Source organism: Eumetopias jubatus, unplaced genomic scaffold, assembly GCF_037043125.1.
Source record: "Eumetopias jubatus isolate StellerSeaLion01/CBP00866 unplaced genomic scaffold, mEumJub1_p1.0 scaffold_6, whole genome shotgun sequence".
Classification (NCBI taxonomy): domain Eukaryota; kingdom Metazoa; phylum Chordata; class Mammalia; order Carnivora; family Otariidae; genus Eumetopias; species Eumetopias jubatus.
In genome coordinates this window covers 46,298,097-46,320,132 of record NW_028274812.1, presented here as the reverse complement: position 1 = coordinate 46,320,132, position 22,036 = coordinate 46,298,097, and the positions used below count along the sequence as shown (strand labels likewise).

Sequence of the window (22,036 nt, the reverse complement as noted above, 5' to 3'; positions counted from 1 at the left end):
ACAGAAGCAAAACGCGTGCGTGTCTTCTGCTCAAGGAATTTATAACCTAGTTTGAGAAGCACATTTTTTTACCTACAGTGAAAGAGGTGCTCACAAATACAAATGAATCTTGGAATATGAAAGTTCGATGTGAAGGACAGACACAAGGTCAACACGAAAGGGTGAGCGTCTTCCCTGACGAAGCTGCTGTTCTCATTAGCTTTTGAGTTACCCTCAGAATTAATCTATAACACATGCAGAAATATTTACAAGGTGGTATCACTTTGTATCCATGGTATCACTCAGGGTAATCATCCATATTATTCAGAAAGTTGCTTCAGATAACTCCGGCCACTTTCAAGCGTCAAAGCTACCCTCAGTGAGCAAACACATAGTCGCCCCCGCTGAAGGCCTTTAACGAAAGCGATATCCTTTCTATAAGACACTTCTACCCTTTGTGCAATACTTTAATCAAGGGCAATCTATTACTTGGAAGGGCAAAAACAGTGATTTGGTTCCAATTATCTCTATTTACTTTAAAATTAAAATATGTCACTACAGAGGCCTATCTTATATTCTTAAGAAGGGACTTCACAGCAATCACAAACTATCATAAAAGTGCATATTCCATGGGACGGACATGTTCACTGTAATGGAAACTTATCATAGTAAGTACTCTGCTCAAATTCAGCAGAAACAAGTCAAAAAAAAAAAAAGAGAGAGAGAGAGAGATAGTGGCTACTCGTATGTTCACCATATGTGCATTGCCTCAAACATCTCTAGGCGTTCTTGCCTTGGTCTTTTCTCCTCTCCCCCTTACGCCATCTCCTCCTATATTTCTCATCTTGACACTATCCCCCCCTCACTCAAGTCAGAGATCCGAGTCATCCCAGATTCTGCGTCCCGACAGTACCCCATTTCTGATCAGCCACCAACTCCTGTCAGTTCCATCTTCTAATTCTTTCTCACCTCCCTTTCCTCCTCTCTATTTGCCATACCTCTGCCCTGGTTCAGGCTGTCATCTGTGGAGATAAGCAGGACTCTCTAGTGAAGAACCCTAGGAGTTCATTCTTGATTGTGTGGCAAGGACCCACTGGGCCTGTTTCACTGTCACCCTCTATCAGGAGGGGCTGCACCTAAACTCCACTTCTAAGAAATCCCATGGTTTCCTTGGATGAAAAAGGAGCTGCAGTTCCCACCATGCCCGAAGCCCATAGGTGGTGAGATTTCCAAACAACCTGGCAAACAGTTGATATCCAAGCCCAGACTGCACCAAGACAAAGCTGCTGTTGTGAATCCTCGGGCGATTCCCACACTTGCCCCATAAGAAAAGCTCAGCAACAGATGGGCCCTGTGGCTTCTGGGGCTGCCCTGTGCCTGAGTGGAGCCTCAGTGGGACCAGCTGAGCTTGGGTCCCGTTGCCCCTTTGTGCGTAATGCTGATGAACTCTGCCACCTTGCACCTGTGATTTCAAACAGTGACAAGTGATGCCACTGTGTTTGCCTGTCACTCCTCTGCAGACTATCACCTGTAAACCTCGTCCCTTCACAAGCTCTCGAAGGTCAGACCAGGTCGCTTTCTGCCTAAAACTTCCCCCTGTAGAACAAGGTCCAAATTCCTCACATGGTACACAAGGCCCTAAACGGTGTCGCTCCCACTTTCCTTTCCAGGCTCATTTTCTACTATTCCTTCTCTCCTCTCCTCAACTCCATCCCCACTACACACGCACACGCACACACACACACACAGACATATAACCCTGTGCATTTGCCTTCCCACACTGCTACCTGGCAACAGAAATTGGCCAGAACACAAATGCTTCCTCCTCTGTGAAACCTCTTTGCCCCCCTCCTTAGAGACTGGGTCCCTGCCCCCACCGCCTCTCACTAGACAGCTTATAATCTTCCCAAAGACTGGGCCCAGGGACTGTGCCTTGCTGTCTTCACTGCCCTTCACCTAGCAAAGGCCTGGCCCATGGTAGGCACCTGAATGTTTGTTGAAGAAATAAGCAAATGTACAAATAAATGATGTCAACTCCTGAATGCATCTCCCTGAATACTGCTGAGGAGCTTGTTTGCCTCGTGTCATCGATGTGGTCATTTTTCAACTATCCTCAATCTGTTATCGCTTGCTCTTGAAAGGGTTTCACTGAGGACTAATCTGGAATTCCCTCTACTACTCTGGAGGCTTTTGTATGCAGAGTTGCCTAAAGTGAAATTACAATGTGCAATGCAGAATCTCTTCTGAAAAACCTACCTGCAGCCCAGTTTTAGCCCTCAAAGTGTATTTTCTTCAAAGTGTATTTTAAACAATAATATAAATGCGTATAGAACTCAAACATCAACTTAATATTAATGGTAATAACAATAATGATTGTCTTTAAAGGACTTCATTGAAGTCAAAAAATAGCCAAACAAGTTGACATGCAATCGAAATTTTATATTTTTTATCAGAAAAACAATTCACTACCAGTGAGAAATAACAGTAGGGCTGCTAAAACTACCTGTCAGGCATCAAATGAAGACAGATTCTCTGGCTACCACATATAATATGTAATATCCAAAAGTGCTGCTATAATTCACAGCTAATTAATGTCTTGCCATTATGAGAAGTGTCACGGCCCTAACTCTCTTTCCAGATCTACTCAGACCTCAGAAGAGCTGACAGCCATGCAAGGATCACAACAGGCCAATTAGCACCCACCCCAACCTTGGGCTGCTGCTTCTCCAGCCTGCCCTAGCACCAATAAATCATGCTCCATCATGAAGCTCTTCTGACAGCTGCAAGCCAATGCTGCCCAAGGAATAAAGACAATACTTCTAAAGAAAATGCATGTGGGAAAGACAGGGATAAAAAAGGGGTATTATTTGCCTTCCTTTGGCAGCACACAAGTCAGCAAAATGGAAGACCATCAATTCAGACTTATTAAGGGAACAACTGCGCTAAGAAATAAATCCATGGTATATCTGAAGATCCTCAGTGGTAATCAACAGTCAGCAGTTGGGTTGTTTGTTGGTGTATTTGTTTGTGTTAATGTGGACATACTGAAGACCTTTTTCTTTCCATTTTTCTCTTGGATCACCCTCCTTCTGGCTAATAAGAAAATTTTCTTTTCAGTAGAATATAATGGTCTGCATTTACTTTGTCCCCCAGTGAATATACAGCAATCAGATAATTTGTTTGAAAGACTCTAAATCATTTGACTTCATTCAAAAAGAATATATAATGATATGCTGGTTTCCAAGAAAGTCCTACAAAGCTTCCTAAATCCATAAGCAAGCACTAGAGTATTCTCAGCACATAAAAGTCAATATCCTTGTAATTTTGTTCTAAGCCTGTAAAGCTGTTTTGTTCCATAATATTCTTAGAAAGTGTTCAGAACAGTCACTGCAGCCTGGGCATTATTCAAACATATAACTCAAGCAATTCTACTTTTAGTTTGTTTTCCTCATGGAAATCTTCTTCTCTATGTTTAATGCTAATCTAAAACATATAATCTAGCTCTTAGCTAAATAATGATTACCTAATTTTGCATATAAGTATTGGGAAAGCCAAATAAACAAACATGGATGCACTTAAATTAGGAATTCTCTTCTATCTCTTATCATTAAGCATAGAGATTTCCAAAAGACTCGTTTTTCTTCCTCTGAGTATAATAGTCTCATGGAAATCTTCAAATATTTATCTATAAGGATGTTCACTGCATCATACTTTATTAACAGCAAAACAGCTAAAAATAATGAAAATACATAAAACATGAAATAGATTAAATGATGAATTACCCATACAATGTAGGTTATGTGGTTTCTAAAGATAATGATGTAGACGAATATGAAAGGACATGCAAAATTGTTCACAGGACACTGAGAGACAGAATAAGAAAAATGCAGCCTAGATCCACTGTGTGTGTGCACACACAAGTTTGTGTGTATGTATATATAAATATAGATATGCATATATACACATATCTATATTTACTTTTCTTTATAAGATGATCTCCATTTATTTTCTGAATATGAGGGTGTGTTTGTTTAAATAAATATACTTACAGATGAAGCACAGAAAAAAAAGCTTGCCAGGAAAGGTATTTCGGTATTAAAAATACATCTTCAGAAGGTGATATTTTTGATTCTTCTTTGAGCTTCTCTATTTATATAACAATGTTGATATTGCTTTCATGATCAGAAAAAAGTTATTAGATCTAATAAAATATTCATGTATGTCACCTGGGTGTGTATAGGTGTGCCCTGGTATGAAGTCACAGGCTGATGGGTCATCAATTCTAAGTGGCGAATGCCTATCCTGTATCAGTCATTGTACTGTTTTATTATCACCTTGGGTATAAGCAAGATTAGAAAGGTCAGTGGCACATCATACTGGAGCACATTTCAAAAACGGTAATCAGAACAGCATCCTCTAAGGAGGGGTGGATTGAAGCCAAACAATTTGAGAACACCACATTCATTTGGTGCAGGATGAGGCAGGGGCTGAAGGATGGAACCTCTGAAAAAAGGTGCTTCAACACCTCTGCCCTTAATCCTTTCCAGGTCCCATCCATCTGCCCCGATATTTGGACTGCCTAGTGTAAGTAAGAAAAATGGGTCCCCAACACACACAGTCTGGCCTGAGTTCAGGTTCAATCAAAGTTCCTAGGACATGTGAGCTCAAGGCCTGCTTCCCCGGTGCACCCTGGAGGCTGTCCTGACTTCAGCTCAGTGAGCCAGGCAGACAAAATCAGGTGCCTGGGCATGGTGTTTAATAAACATTTACTGCAGGGCAACAGGGATAAAGGAAGGCAAAATCCCTTCCCCCAAAAGGTTTATATCTAGACAGAGTGCACGCTTTAAAGGGGATAATAGCACACAATGCGCCTGGACAAAACAGAGGTCAGAGCAGAGTCAGGAGAGAAAAAGTCTCACATGACAGATGGTCTGGATGGTCTTGAAGAAAGGACGTTCTGTGGCCTTGCAACATACACCGAGAAACAGATTCTTTAAAGACTTCTTTATTTGTGAGAGAGAGAGAGAGAGAGCATGAGCAGGAGGAAGGGCAGAGGGAGAGAGAGAGAATCTCAAGCAGACTCCCTGCTGAGTGTGGAGCCTGACCCGAGTTGGGGGTGGGGGGGCTCCATATCATGACCCCGAGATCGTGACCTGGGCCAAAACCAAGAGTTGGATGCTTAACTGACTGAGCCACCCAGGCACCCCGAGAAACAGATTCTTGAAGGCAGAGACATGCATGTAAGCACCTGTAATTATCAAAGACAATTCTCAGGTGTTTCTTCCTTCCTAAGACAACATAAAGTAAACATGTATTTGACTCTTAGTTAGAAAACTAACTACATTTGGCTAAATTTTACATGTCATGGAGTTAACTAAATGCAATTGCATCCAGCATTTCAATTCATTTTCTATTTACCAGGCAAAGACAAATGAAATGCAAAAACTCAAACTATATTGGGGAAAGATCAATTTTGACAACAGTGTAGTTTTCACTTTTTTGCTTATCATTTCCCTAGAAGGATAGACCCTTAGGTAATACAAAAGTGAGAAAATGCGGCCAGATCTATATGATTTTCATTTCATATCCAGAGCGCATGTATTTGTTTACAGAGACTCCTATCCATAGATAGAAACTGCTTGCTAATTTCTGTATTACTCTTGGGTAGTTCAGATTTAATTTGGTACTTAATTATGAAAATAAGAAATAAGGCAAATTTCAGATTAACTTGTCCATGTTCACACAGCAGGTTCATTCCTACAGACTCTCAAACCCACACCTAAATCACACAAAATAATGCCCATACCTGAAAGGGCGAAATCTCCTTTCTGGCTTTCACTTTCTCTGATTAGAAAGGCACCAGTCTGATTTTCTGAATATAATAGTTGTTTTTCTGCATCTGTTCTCTTGATTGCTCCAAAGAACCACCTAAAAAGAGACAGATGTAAACTTTAATTAACCAATCAAGAGTCATTTTTTTAAGGAGCAGAAAGTTTGGCAAGAAAGTGTTCGAACATCAGAAATGTTTGCTATTCTTCAGTGAAACTATTACAGGTATAAATGTACCTTTCGATACTTGAGATGATTTTTCTGGATGTCTGTAACCCTCACCAGGAGCCTTTTAAAAATTATATAATAGGAATTTGGCTGATGCCTGCTACCACATTCCTTCTCACATCTGTATTCTGTCTGAGAGGTAATGTGTCCTCCTTCTGTCAAATTCAAAGCCTCCAGGGTGGGCCCACCACATTAGCCGGCTGGGTTCCATGCTCTATAATTACTCATCATCACCATCAAACTTTCACCACCTCACCTAACACCTTCTAGGTGTGAGGAGGCAAACATTCCAATCAATGGATTCATATACTCCACATTAAAGTGTGAACAATTAAAAATGTAGTTCTCTGGGCATTAATTCCTTCCCCCCCCCACCCCATCCATTACTGCCCAATGCCACCATAATATGAGACAATTTTGCATGTTTAGGAGAAACTTATCAAATATAAAGGAAATTGTCCTTGGTGGAGAGATGATGTGAAAAAGATGCTTCCACCTGGGAAGTATCTTCCTAGGGCCACCCCCACTTCTTATCTTTACCCTCCTATCCTGAACATTCCAGAAATATAAAAGTCAGATACTGAACACACACGTTTGTGAATGTGATTAACCCTAACAAAGAATTATGGACTTTATTTTATTTTTGAGATTTTATTTATTTATTTATTTGACAGAGAGAGCACAAGCAGGGGAAGCAGCAGACAGAGGGAGACGGAGAAGCAGACTCCCCGCTGAGCAGGGAGCCCAATGCAGGGCTCGATGCCAGGACCCTGGGATCATGACCTGGGCTGAAATCAAGGGTTGGATGCTTAACCAACTAAGCCACCCAGGCGCCCCAAGAATTATGGATTGTAACGCTGGAGCCAGCCTAAGATGTATATCGAGTCAGTAGACACTAATGTTATAATAAAAGGAAGTTGAGAAAACCTGCTTTTCACTGATGGCCCCTCACTCTAGAGTCACAAAGTTAATCTTTATCATTTAAGATTTTAGGTACAACAAAATCTTAGGTACAGATTTTATCTTTTCGGGTATCATCTTTAAAAATGTAGACACTCAAAGAGAGGAAATGTAGGCTTGAGGGAAGATACACAGGCTGTGTGAGGAGCTGCAGGCTGAGGGAGGACATACAGGCCATACCAAATTGGGTCCAACTGGTCTGACAGGTCATGGATATTGGAGAGTATGAGTGCACTGAGGGTGATACAATTGGAAGGAAGAGGGGAAAGGAAGTGAAAAGAGAGACATTAAAACATAATCATTACCTCCTAGCAAAGGCAAGGTGCTTGTTTACCATTTTGCCAATCATCAAGTTGGAAATTACACAATCTTAACTATATCAGTTAGGATAAGCCAGGTTATATTAGAGTAATGAACAGTGCTAAAAATCTCCATGGTTTAAGACAATGAAGACCTGTTTTTCCCTCAGCTGCATGTCCGAAAGGTCGCCCAGGGCTCTGCTCTAGGTCTATCACTAGCACTACCAGGGCATTTCTGTCTCCACGCTTCCACGATGGCTGAGGCAGGAGTAAGACATGTGGCCAATCACAGACTGGTTCCTGGAGTTTCTAGTTAAAGCTTCTATACAAGAATGAAACTCTTGCAAATAAGTCCTATGTTTGTGCCTAAATGCAAAGAGAGTAGGAAACGCAGTCGCACCGTTTCCCAGAAGGCAGAGCTGGAATCCTACGTGGTAGACTGCACTAATGACCACCTCACCGATTCAATATCAGGGACCAAACTGATGTCCACAGACTACTGTTTGTCGGACAGAAACTATGGAAGCCAGGGAAACATTCCAAGGGGTTATGTAATGAATTCACAGAAAAATAGAAATGCATGTTTTCTATGACTACAGAAATAAGTCAATAGAATAATGGGGGGGGGAAAAAAACCTCAAACAGACCCAAACACACAAATTAGAGATGAAAGTGCAGATTATTCAATAACCAATATTAGTACCATGAGTAATCCATACGGAAAAAAAAATTGATACTACTTACAACATACAACATTGTTCTATGTAGATTAATGACCTAATGCAAACTTTAAAAACTTTGTGAGGCTACCAGACTAGGGAGGGTTTCTTAGATAAGAGAAAAAGAAAAAGAAAAAGACATAAAAACCTTAAGGGAAAAGATTGATAATATTTCTTATACCACAATTAAAAACTTCTACAACAGCAAGATTATCGTGAAATAAAATTAAAATACAAACCACAGACCTGGAGAAAATATTTGCAAAGTATATAACCAAGAATAGGCATAGTAATCAGATTACATAGAGACCTATAATCAATTAAAAAAAAAAAACACGGGGCGCCTGGGTGGCTCAGTTGGTTAGGTGCCCTACTCTTGATTTCAGCCGGGTCATGCATGGTCTTAGGGGCCATGGGGTCAAGCCCTGCCTTGGGTTCTGCGCTCAGAGGGGTGTCTGCTTGGAATTCTGTCCCTCTCCCTCTGCTCCTCCCCTGCACTGGTGCACGCCCGCTCTCTCAGAATAAATATATATTTTTAAAGATTTTATTTATTTATTTGACAGAGAGAGAGAAAGCACAGGCAGGGGCAGAGGGAGAGGGAGAAGCAGACTCCCCAGTGAACAGGGGGCCCATGACCCCAAGACTCCGGGATCACGCCCTGAGCCGGAGGCAAATGCTTAACCGACTGAGCTACCCAGGCGCTCCTAGAAAGAATTTTTTATAAAGAGACAACACAGTAGAAAAATTGGCATAGTATATAATTGTACAGTTCACAGAAAAGGAAAATCCATTAACTAATAAAAATAAGAAAATAAGCACAGTCTCTATCTGTACCAGTATTATCTATACCAATAAATAATAAAACAATGAAATTTCACACTTTTCAGGCTAGACAAAATTTAAAACTTTCACATTCAGGTATCAGGAAAAATGTGAAACAAGAACCTTCATACAATACTAGAGGCAATATCATGTGGTACAACTACTTCAGAGAAAAACCTGGCAATATCTAATAAGGCTGCATACCATTTATATACCATTCAATTTCACTTCTAGATTATATACCATATGTGCTCAAGGAAATAAATCACAAGATCACTGAAGAATTCTAGCACTGAAAAATTGGAAACAATCTAAATGTCCATTGCAGGGGAATAGATAAACTTAGTTGTAGATAAAAGATAGAATAACATACAGCAGTCAAAACAAATTGTTGAGGGACAAAAAGGAGCTGAAGAATGACACATACTACTATAATGTCCTTTATGTAAAGTTTAAGTGAACACATAAAAAACACTATATATTTTTATGGACAGTTGCATGCTTAATGAAAGCTAATAGTTAATAGCTAATAACATTTTTTTACTCCATTTCCAGAAATGGCAAAATTTCTTTGCACAAATATTTCAAGCACATTAGCAACATGGATCAAATATACTGATCAAGCCCATGCATTTCCTTGATTCTGAGTGCATTGATTATGCATCAGCATTAAAATGTTTGCTCAAAATATAAATATTTAAACCTTTACAAGAATTACAATTTATCTAGCAGATTAAATTCTTAGAAGTATGATTATATCTCATATATCTCATCATCCTTAAGAATAAATTCTATTATATGTTTTATATACATACATTTGTATTTTATTTAATCAAATCTGTAAATGATGTATTTTCTCTGCCCAATATATGTATAAGCAAGCAGTTTTGTAAATCAAAGATATAGTAACTTTATAACATTTGTAGAGAGAAACTGTGGTAATTTTTTTAATCCTTTTTTTTTAAAGCTTTTATTTATTTATTTGACAGAGAGAGACACAGCGAGAGAGGGAACACAAGCAGAGGGAGTGGGAGAGGGAGAAGCAGGCTTCCCGCTGAGCAGGGAGCCCGATGCAGGGCTCGATCTCAGGACCCTGGGATCATGACCTGAGCCGAAGGCAGACGCTTAAAGACTGAGCCACCCAGGCGCCCCATAAATCCTTTTTTTCTCACCAATTTTGGATTCTTGTATAAGAGTTTTGTACACTCACTTCACAAGGCAAATCACACCAGTATTGACTCCACAGTAATGAAATAGATATAAATATTTGACTGGATGCATCTGCTCACTTAATACCTGGAATTTTACTTGGCTGACTACCACCAGGAAGTGACTATAAATAAAAAATTGTTTTCTGGATGTAGTGGCATTATAATGCCATCTTTCATACTCAATGATGACGCAACCACTCTACGTTAGAGCATGTGCTGAATCATTAGGGCACGTGCTGCTGTGGAGACTAATCGGAGAAAGACAGTTCTTTCCACCCTCTGCACATGGGAAAATTGTGCCTTAACCTGTGGTCTGAGCCTGTGGCAGAACCGTCATTCTTCTCCATTCTGCCTGCTAGAGCCCCTGTTGGCCCCATTCCAGAGGGTCACGCACATCCCAGCATGCTCACCACAGCCACTTTTAATGCCTCTTTCTGCTGTAATTCTTGTGTGCAGTAAATGGTGAGTGCTGAGAAGTGATCAGGATATCCCAGGACAGATCCTGGGAGAGTCTTACAGGTTAGTGACCCTTGAAAGTGTGGTTCCCGGACCAGGAGCATTGGCATCACGTGCAAACTTGTTAGAAAGGGAAATCTGCAGGTATCCCCCATACCTACTGAATCAGAGACTGTGGGGTGGTGCCCAACAATCTAGGTTTCAGTAAGTCTCCAGGTGCCTCTGATGCCCAGGAAAATTTGAGAACTACTGAGTTATAGGAATAGTAAAAAAAATTAAAAATCTTTATGAGACAGCTGAGAATACTGTTAGAGTTTGGTGTTTACATGTGAAAATTATCCAGTAAAATGACACTACACACACATTTTATTGATCTTTAATGAAACTAATCTTTATTGCTATGCCATACTTGCCATGAAAGAGATCTTGATTAAGAATAACCAAAAAAGAGAAGGAAATGCTTCAAATAGAAAATGGAGCAAAAAGCATAATATCTGTTTTGGATGAAAGGAGTATGTAATTGAAGTCTAAGGTTTATTTTGCAAACATTTATCCAGCGTCTACTGTGTGTAAATTCTGTAGCACAGACCCAGAAAGATCTGCAAGACATACTCCTGAATGAAAAAGAGTAAACTGCAGAGGAATCAAAATATTAGTTTTATCTATATTTTAAAACCCAACAAACCAAAACTTATATGTGCTTACTTCTCTAGAGATTAGTGAGAGATAGCAAAACCGATGGCCAAAAAAACCAAAAACCAACTTTCACTTTTTACTCTGCATTCTTCTCCATAATGTGGATATTTACAGCAAGATGTAGTTTTATATTACTTTGCAATCTACTTAAACAGAAAAAATCTAAGGAAGCCAATCAGAAATAAGCTATAAAAATCTGCATGCTGTAAGAGAGCTGAAGTAGAAACTTTGGCAGTTAGAATTGATAGATACAAGAAAAATCTCAAAAGAGTACAGGACAGGTGCTGATGGATGAGAAGGGAAACAAACAGAAGAGCAAACATGACCCCAGGGTTTCAAATCTGGATGACTGAAGAACAATATACTGGGCAACGCATTAAAGACAGAGTACCGGGCACCTGGGTGGCTCAGTCATTAAGCGTCTGCCTTCAGCTCAGGTCATGATCCCAGGGTCCTGGGATCGAGTCCCACATCGGGCTCCCTGCTCGGCGGGAAGCCTGCTTCTCCCTCTCCCATTCCCCCTGCTTGTGTTCCTGCTCTGTCTCTCTCTGTCAAATAAATAAATAAAATCTTTAAAAAAAAAAAGTACCATAATGATTAAGAGCTACAGCACCTCACTGGGAAAATTAACCTCTCTATGCCCAGATTTCGTCATTTGTTAGCAAAAATAATAATAATAATAATAATAATAACAACAACAACAACTGCCTGGTAGGTTTGTTTTGAGAGTAAAAAAGAAAAAATGATGTATATCAAGTGTTGGATGCCTGGCTACATTCATGTTCAATAAATAGCACCTATTTTCAGAAAACTAATTTAAGGGAGAAATTATATATTTGGTTTTAGGCATGTTAGGCGTGAGGTCATGAAAAAAATGTGATAAATATGTGAACGTGATCTCACTTTTCTAGATGTGTTTGTATTGGAAGGTTCCTCCCTAGTGATTTTTTGGTCCTGCCTGCCCATTCTTGATTAGGACATGCTGCCACCAGGTGGCAGTAGGCAATTTTACTAATTCAAAAAGGCTGTACTGTGATAACTGGAAGTACTTTGACAAAAAAGACAAAATCAGTCTTAAAAAGAAAACAACAGAATTTATGTGTTATTACTGAATATCAACATTTAAAAAATATAGATATCAATCAAAATTTAGGGAAATCAATATGTAAACAGACATGATACCTCCAGGGGCACCTGGCTGATTCAGTTGGTAGAGCATAGAATTCTTGATCTCAGCGTACCAAGTTCAAGCCCCACATTGGGTGTGGAGCCTCCTTAATTAAAAAAATAAATAAAATTAAAAAAAAATAAAGATGTGGTACGTCCATTAATATTTCCTCATTTCTTCCTCATAGTCTTCACAGACACATGTCACAGTGGATAAAACCTCCCATCATCCTCACCAGCGTGGCTTGGGAGACATCAGAGACACAAACATTTGCAAAACACCTATAGTTTGCAGGGTACACTCATCATCCACATTTAGTCATTTATCATATCTAAATGTAAGTAAGGTGTGAACTCATGGTCCCTTGAGCTATGGCAGTTCCATATGATTCCCCTGCATCTATCTGCGTCTCAGCAACATTGTCAGGACAGCCCCTGTGAAGTTCCCTTCCTGTCCAGGTAAGCATGTCCCTCTCCTCTACAAAGTCTCCTGAGGCTCAGCAGCCCACTTAGCTCACAGAAAGTGAACATAGCATGATAAGGACAAAGAAAAAGCAAATAATGCTCATATGTATTTTGTTATGCATTCCCTCCTTTTCATTTCCCTCATCACAACGTTTGTCCACTTTAACATCACCACTTAGATCATGGCAATATTTTACTCTCTGTCCTCTTTAATATTAACAGCTTCTGCTTATTGATCACGGACAAGGAGCCAGGGACTGCTGTTATGGTGTTACATGCATTACCTTAGACTCCCCCACCTTGCTTATGCCACCGCCACTAGATTAATCATTTGATCATATGACCTGATACATCTCACCAAGGCATACATACACATAATAAGTTTTAAGGGTTTCCTTTGCTTATGGAATAAAATCCTTATTGACTTGGAATTTCAGGCCCTCTACCATCTGGACACCGGCCACTTCCTGAACAATGTCTTCCCCACCATCAACTCTTCGGCTCTAGCTAAACTCATTTTCTTATGGCTATTTGCACTGGCATCACTTAAATCTGCTTCCCCAGAATTCCCAGTCTTCAGTGACCACCCTTCGGTTTCACATGTAGCATACAAAAGTTAGAGCTGCTTTATTATTATTATTATTATTATTATTATTTTATTATTATTATTCCACGTTCACTTGAGGCTGCAGACCTCTCCGGTACAAAGCCTAACTGAAAACACCCCATATACCTTTTGGAACAGTTAAATACCTGTTGATGAAACAATACACTGTACTTCAATGTGGGCATTTATATATGTCTTCCAGTTTATACTGCATGTTGAACTAGATAAAACCTGTGTTCATGTAATCATTTATCTGCGCTTGCCACATACTTTGAGTGGTAAACACTTAAGGGAGAAGCCTTATCTGTCCTGGGCCAGTTGCAACACAGATTCAGATGTTAATTGGCCACAGACCACAGATTCCAATCTGACCACTTTCTTCTCCCAAAGAGAACATTTGCCTATGAATGTAAAGGTCAAAAATAGAGCTGATTTTCCTGCCCTCCCACACACAAGCGTATCAAGGCTGCACACATGTAAAAAAATGTGTGATAAAGCGACGATGTCACCTTCAATGTCTGAGGTATGACTTGCAATCACAAAGAAACCAGGAAGCTCCTTGCTTGGTTCATTTGACAAAGCTTTTTTGTTATTGTTCACCTGTACAGTCATCATAAAAAGGGAATTTTGAAGGAACTTCTTTAGAAAGGAAGTAAGAGGAACTCATTGGTACTTTCACCCCTGCGGAAGGTGTGGTGCTATATGTTTGTAAGGATATGATTATAACCTGAACCCACCTGCCAGTGTCTAGTAATCAAAAGCAATTCCTCACAAAAAGTTGAAGAGCATAATAAAGTTCAGATAGGGATTCAATCTGAAGGCACTGCTTTGGTCTCACAACCACCTCCTATTTGTATAAAAGGAAATGGAAACTAATATTGATTTCTCTTTTAAAAATAAAAAACAAGGGTGCCTGCTGGCTCAGTAGGTGGAGCATGCAACTCTTGATTTCAGGGTCAGGAGTTCAAGCCCTCCAACTGGGCATGGAGCTTACTTAAAATAAATTAATAAATAAAGTGTGTGAATATATAATGGCATTTCCAATCATTAAGCGTGTCTGCTTTGTTTTTGTACATTTGTGATAATGTTTGTCCTAGAAACGAGAGAAATATTAGAGTTGAAAGCATCAATCATTAAGGAATTTCCATCTTTGTCACATCCAAAGAAAGTAAATGCAATTGATTTTATAATGTCTAGGAAAATGCCTTACTTCACAAAATACCACAAATGTTCACTCCAATTCTTTATTTGAATAAGTTTTTGGGTACTAGTATGACTTTTTAATAGTTATAGGGAGTTCTAATTTCAGAAGTGATAGCCCCACTCAGTTTCCTATCAACACACACACACACACACACACACACACACACACACACACACACAAAACCCACAATAGTTATTTCCTCTCATGAATCATTTCCTTTCTCACTTCCAAGAAGGAAAAATGAAAGGAACTTTTTAATTCACTTAATTTTAAAGAATCTTAATTCCCAGAGTCATGAATGATATTATCTCATCCCACTTTATTTAAAGCACTGAGTATTCTTAAAGATCTACAAAATGTGGGGCACCTGGCTAGCTCAGTCGATACAGCATGCAACTCTTGATCTCGGAGTAGTGAGTTCAAGCCCCACACTGGGCATAGATTTTACTTAAAAAAAATAAAGATCTACAAAATAACTTGTTCTTTGGGAATGTTCACAGAAGGAACAAGACCAAATGTTGAGTCTAGTGAGCTAGTAGTCCACGTGTGTACCCTCTTCTAGATGGGTTAATAACATTACACTCCATGTCATCATATACTTTCGTTAAATCCTTTATCCCAAATCAGAAAGTATACAACTTGAAGGTAACTTTACCTTCTTATTACCGTACATGGTCATACAGATATAGTTTTCTGTGTGCTTCATTTGCTAAAATATATCAGTAACATTCATTTCATACTAACTATATGGAAAACAGATGAAGAAGCATAAGAGCAAAAGAAGGGTATATTTCTTTCCCTTTGAGAATTTTAGATTATGAAGGGAGGGATAAGAGATCACTTTAACTGAGTAATAAATAAAAAAGAAGTGACAAAAACAAAAGGAGCATTTAATTGCTAAGGGAACTGCAATCCAAGAAATAAGCAAATCAAGTGTGTCAGTAAGGGAAGGCATCTTATATGCAGCCATCAAAAAAAAAAAAAACAAAAAACAAAATCTTGCCATTTGCAACAATGTGGATGGAACTAGAGGGTATTATGCTAAGTGAAATAAGTCAATCAGAGAAAGACATGTATCATATGATCTCACTGATACGAAGAATTCTTAATCTCAGGAAACAAACTGAGGGTTGCTGGAGCGGTGGGGGGTGGGAGGGATGGGGTGGCTGGGTGATAGACATTGGGGAGGGTATGTGCTATGGTGAGTGCTGTGAATTGTGTAAGACTGTTGAATCACAGACCTGTACCTCTGAAACAAATAATACATTATATGTTAAAAAAAAGAGAGAGAGAGAGAGAGAAGATAGTAGGAAGGGAAAAATGAAGGGGGAAAATCAGAGGGGGAGATGAACCATGAGAGATTATGGACTCTGAGAAACAAACTGAGGGTTCTAGAGGGGAGGAGGGTGGGGGTATGGGTCAGCCTGGTGATGGGTATTAAAGAGGGTACGTATTGAATGGAGCACTGGGTGTTATACGCAAACAATAAATCATGGAACACTACATCAAAAACTAATGAAGTAATGTATGGTGATTAACATAACATAATAAAATAAAATTTAAAAAAAAAGGGAAGGCATCTTAGAGAAAAGACACTTGGAATAAGGATTTGGAAGAGATGAGAAACCCAAAGAAATGAAGGACAAGGGCATGTCACAGGTGAAGAACCAGCAGCATGTCTGTGAGCAGCCTGGTTTGGTGGGCAATGGGGGGTGGGAGAGGGTCGATTAAATGAAGAAGAAACAAAACCAGTTCTTCGATGTTTATATGTACTCCCATGTAGAAACTACTAACTCCACAGTTGAGGTAGATCTTCGGTAAATATTCAAAAAGTACATTAGGAGGTTGATAAGATATTCCAATTAAGATTTAACAAAGTAAAGAATTTTGAGTTCTGAGCACACCTGCAAAAATGATGGGAAATTTTGACTTGTTTTTTCTAAAAATCATTTAATGAATAAGTTTAAGAGATGAAAATGTGGAAGGCAAGAGCAAGGGAGAATTATTCTATGGGAGGGACACAGGAGAGGTGATCAGAATTTTAGAACTAGAAAGAAATTTTTATGAGGGTCCATGTGTAAACCTCTGAAACTTTTATTGTAAATGTGTTTTAATGAGTACGTGCATTCTCTGGGAAGAGAGTCCAGTGTTTCATTAAATTCTCAATGATGCCTGTGACAGAAACTACACATCTCCTTCAATAAGGCTAAGTGTTTTTTTTTCCAAGTTCATGCAAGAGCAGGTAACAAAGCTATAACCACAGCCTTACCACCATAAAATTCCTTCACTCATTCATTTTTCATTTAACAATTATTTATTGAGCACTTACTATGTGTCAGGCTCAGTTCTAGTTGGTAGAAATAGCGCAGTGAATGGAACAAACAGAAAGTCCTGCCTTTATTGGACTCCCATATAATGGGGAAAGATAGACAATAAATAAAATAAATGAGTAATTATACAGTGTGTTCGAAGGTGGTAAGGGCAAAGGAGAAAAAAAATGAAGCAACGTAAGAAGGAGAGAGTAAATTTTTAAAATCACTCAGTAGGCTGCAATATGTGGCAGAGGGAATTCCAGAGGGTTTGCCTGTGTGTTCCTGAAGTCAAAGTAATCAAAATAAACTCAGCTGTGGAGAAAAACTGGATAGAGTCTTTGGAAGGAGTAGATGAGTGAGGACTGTAATCCACTCTAGGATTGAGACAATATCCAGATTTCTCAACTGCCGCCTGGCCAATATCTATTAGCATTTTTTCTAGGTAAGAAATAAATGATATCCATCAACTTCATTGACAATCACTGATATTTATGGAAATGCAAAACACCAGAAGCTCCAGGTATCCTCCAAGGGTCTCCTTGGGCACTATGGCTCTTTAGCCAAAGAAAAATGAACAATCTGTTTAACAGGAAGAGTACCCTTTTATAAAAAAAATAACTATACATAGAATAGAAATAATATTTCTGATTATAAAGGAATAGCTGAGGTAGGATTTCTTTATAGATATCTCTTAAATCCATATAAAAATCAAAATGTTTAAGTGAAACTGTCTTTCACATTTGGCAAATATATAATGAAAAACAAAATCTCTATTCTCTTAACCCACACACGGCACAGAGACACAGGCATATATGCGGATGTGGATGTGGTTGTGGATGTGGATGTGGATGTGGTTGTGGATGTGGATGTATGCGGGTGTGTGTGTATGTGTGTAGGTGTGAACCCACTGCTACCATCACAGATGTGCACTAGTATCACTGACTTTTTAGGGGTTTAAATGAAGCAGGTGTCCCAAGGCAGACAAGAGGAGAGACAGAGTCCATAAAGGTCAGAATGGACACACATATTCTCTTTTTCTTTTCCTTTCTTTTTAGTAATTTGATCCTGTGCACCCAGCTACCAACTCAACATCGCTATCATTAATAATTATCAATAATCACACCAGTATTAATAACTGAAGTATTTATAACCTATGTAAATGTCCCCCACTGGACTCCTGAAATGGTAGAAGCTGCACCTATCCACAAAGCAGCTTATTCTTGTCAAAAGGAAAGCCGGAAACAGTGCCAGAAAATACACCTTTTGTTTTCAGTGCCAACAAGCTATTTGTCAGGAAACAAAAGGAAGGTTCTGCCAGCACACTGGTGGATTTTTCTGAAACCTGAAAATTAGTTCTCTGCTTGTTTTTGCTTAGAATTCTCTAATTCTAGGGCAGGTGCACAAGTATCTTACAGCCTCACTCCTGGGAACGGCTATGGGGAAAGGCTGCGTGAGAGAAGGAAAACTGTCCCTCCCCATCCACCCCGCCACACTTCTTAACCTCCTCCAGGGCCTCAGTTCTCAAACCCCAGTTTGCTAAGAAAGCCGAGGAAGAGTGTGTACAGGTACTCCCAGCTTGGAAGTGGGGCTCCAGATGCTGCAGGTTCCCAAGTGCCCCAGAGCATTCTGAGGCTGGGAACCTGGGGCTGAGTTTTGAAAAGCACAGCTATTCTTTGAAGGGAAAGACTTTCTCTCATGTCTGCCATCACCCACCCCAAACCCTGGTTCTCTCTGGTCCACTCTGCCCCAAACCGGACCCCACTCTCTTATTTTCATCCCAACCAAAAGATATAAATTCAGCCCGAACTTTGTGTAAAATTTGTGGAGAGCCAAGTACAATCTAGAGTAACAAGTTCAAATACATCAGAATTCTCTGTTCCTGGAAATTTAATACCAAGTGTCCTGAAGAGGGAATTTCCCAAAATGCTCTTATCCCTCAGGTCCAGAGCCCCCTGCCAGGTTGCTAAGGCCCTTCCCCTCTCCTCTGGATCAGGCTTTTACAACAAAATACCCCTGATTTTATATGCAAAGCAATGTAGTTCTTAATCCCACCCCCACTCCAAAGGAGCATTCTGGGCCTTCTGTATACTCCAATAGATGTTCATTTGTTCTGCTCCATAAAGGCCCATCCATTCCAGGTCTTGATTCTCAACAGTACAAACAACCAGAGCTTTGAAAATAGAATTTTCTTTAGCAGGATATATCCTCAGGCAGAGCACCTCTCACACCATTCTCCACAGCAGAAGGTAGCAGAAAAATTATGCATACTCTTGCTATCAAAAACTAGTCCACATCTGAGGATAAGGGTGAAGGGGCAGAGTTGGGGTGTTTTTTTTTCAGTTACATTTATGTTTTAAAGAATGTAGTTTTATTAAAATATGAATTTCTTGAACTAGGTTAAAATATTTGCTCTCTCAAAATGTCTTCTGAAGAGGATAAACTCAGGGGCACCTGAGCGGCTCAGCTGCTTAAATGTCTGCTTTCAGCTCAGGTCACGATTCTGGGGTCCTGGGATGGAGTCCCACCAGCGGAGAGTCTGCTTCTCCCTCTGCCCCTCCCCCAGCCCTTGCTCTCTGTCTTTCTCTCAAATAAATACATAAAATCTTTAAAAAAAAAAAAAGGACAAACTCTAATGATACACAAAGTAAATATTATTTGTAAGTAGCATGTGAACTACCTGTGTGCAAGTTTGTGTTCAGAGAAACTGAAGTATGTCCTGCCTGGATGGCCACCTTACTAATTAGCAAATTGCAATTAAGTAAGGTTTGTTCCATAATTTTGGTGATACAAAAAATTATCCAGGTACGAAAATGCTACCTTCTTTGTCCGGGATTAATTGAAGAAAGAACTCAGTGAAACACACAGAGTATAATAAATTCTGACTGGTCAGTCAAGTTGTGACCCAGAGAAAAGATTTTTTAAATCTTAGAGATTTGAAAAGACTGCTGTTGGAATGAGAGCACAGGAAAGGAACACCCTAAAGCCTTGGAACTGGGACACCGCCCCACCCCCCCCAGTCAGTCTGAGAAGCAGGTAATCTTAAGACTGAGTGATGACAGATTCATTCATTATATATCAGAACTTCCCTTCCCTTAACTCCTTAACCTTTGGATTATCTGCAGAGCAGGTGAGACAGAACACAGCCCCCTCTCCTGTTCCTTTCCTTCACACCCCTTTCCTTGGATTCCTCTTTTTGGTATTATTTGATTAATTCCTACTTCCCAACTATACTTATAAGCTCCAAGAGCAAAACCCTATCTTTTTGTTCATTACTGCAATTCTCAGAGTCTAGCACAGCACCGGATATTAAATATGCTCTCAACAAATATCTTTGAATGAATACATGAATGAATGAACAAATGATTGCTTGGGGACATGAGTCTCGCTGTTAAACATTAAAGCTGACCAAACAACTTTAAAAAAATAGGACAAGAATATAGAGAAAATCATCTGAAGATTTGGAACAGACGGCGAAAGAAGTCAGATTTTATCAGTCATGAATATCCTCACAGTCAAGCAAATGATCACAGTCCTCAAAGGGAGGTGACAGTAATAACAATCACAGTAAGACTAACATTTGGATTCCACTTTATAATTTCCAGCGTCATCATCGACATTGTGGCGCTCATTCTCATGGCAAATCTTGGGGCCCTCAGAGCGGGTGCTTCAATAGCTCCACTTTGCGGAGTTAAGAACTAGAGCTGAGAGAAGAGCATAAGCAGTGTAAGTGTGTTGGCAAATGTGCAAGGCAGTTACACGTGACCTCTCCAAAACTGTGCCGAATGCGCACAGTGGGACATACGGAGTTGTCCTCACATCATAATTCCACTCTACAGAGCAGGTCAGAAATATACAGAAACCATGGCAGAAAGAGGAACACCAAGTTGAAAACATTATAAATAGGTATCACCTAAATTCATAGAAAACTACCCCACAATGTGACCATAATAAAAAAAATAGGATTTGGGGTCACACCCCTTTTCATTGTGAGTCGATAAGCTCTCTTTTATAATATCTCTCAGAAGGAATGCTGAACAGAGTAAGCCACGGGGTTTGTGCTAGTGTAACAAGTCATATATTTTCATTTCTTATTTTTAAATTTCTCTTCAATTTCACTGATTTTCCAGAAAAAAAGGAAACCATGAGACTTACCCTTTATTCACTTTAACATTTGCCTGAAAAAATGTGTACAACACAAAGGATGGATCATTTTCAATAGGTAGGTAGCACCAAATTTGTTCCTAAAAATATTCCCATAGAGTAACAAAATATACTTTTATGAAGTTAAACACTACTTCCTGTTTGTTATTTAGAGGTACGCTTGGTTGCACAAGGATCAAAATTTGAAAATAAAAAGCACAAAATAAGATTCAAATAAATATTTAAATAAGCAAAGCAATCCCAAAATTTAGATATTACAAATAATGAATTATGAAGCTTAAAGTAGTTTTTCTAAACTGTCAACAAAAAAAGTGATCAAACATTTCAAAAGATCAAATTATCATTTATTCTTTCTATGGAAAATGGTATTACAAAATCACTGTCATATCAAGAGTCAAAGAAAATGAGCAAAAATATGGAGGAAAAATTATATAGAAGGCAGTTCATTAATATTTCACTATGGTTATGTTTATTATCTGTCAGCTTCTTTAATTTGTAGTGACTTCTGTTTAAATATTCCCTTTTTTTAAAAAAGATTTTATTTATTTATTTGTCAGAAAGACAGAGAGTAAGAGAGAAAGAGAGAGCACAAGCAGGGGGTGTGGCAGGCAGAGAGAGAAGCAGGTTCCCCACGGAGCAAGGAGCCTGATGCAGGACTTGATCCCAGGTCCCTGGGATCATGACCTGAGCCGAAGGCGGATGCTTAACTGACTGAGCCACCCAGGCATCCCTAAATATTCCTTTTCTTACCAAATTCTGTTCACATAGTTCTGTACTCATTTTCTTTTCTTTTCTTTTTTAAATATTTTATTTATTTTTTGACAGAGCGAGCGAGAGAGCACAAGCAGGGGGAAGAGTAGAGGGAGATGGAGAAGCAGGCTCCCTGCCAAGCAGGGAGCAGGATGCGGGGCTCGATCCCAG

At 39.4% G+C, this 22,036-nt stretch overlaps 1 protein-coding gene across 1 annotated transcript in view; it reads right to left on the bottom strand.

Annotated features, from left to right (window-relative positions):
• The window catches only part of FRK (fyn related Src family tyrosine kinase), a 97,138-nt gene that overhangs the window by 39,367 nt on the left and 35,735 nt on the right, over window positions 1–22,036 (bottom strand). Inside the window, exon 2 of the mRNA XM_028117071.2 lies at window positions 5,786–5,907. Within this exon, the coding sequence (XP_027972872.1) occupies window positions 5,786–5,907 (122 nt within the window). The remainder of the gene's footprint in view (window positions 1–5,785; window positions 5,908–22,036) is intronic.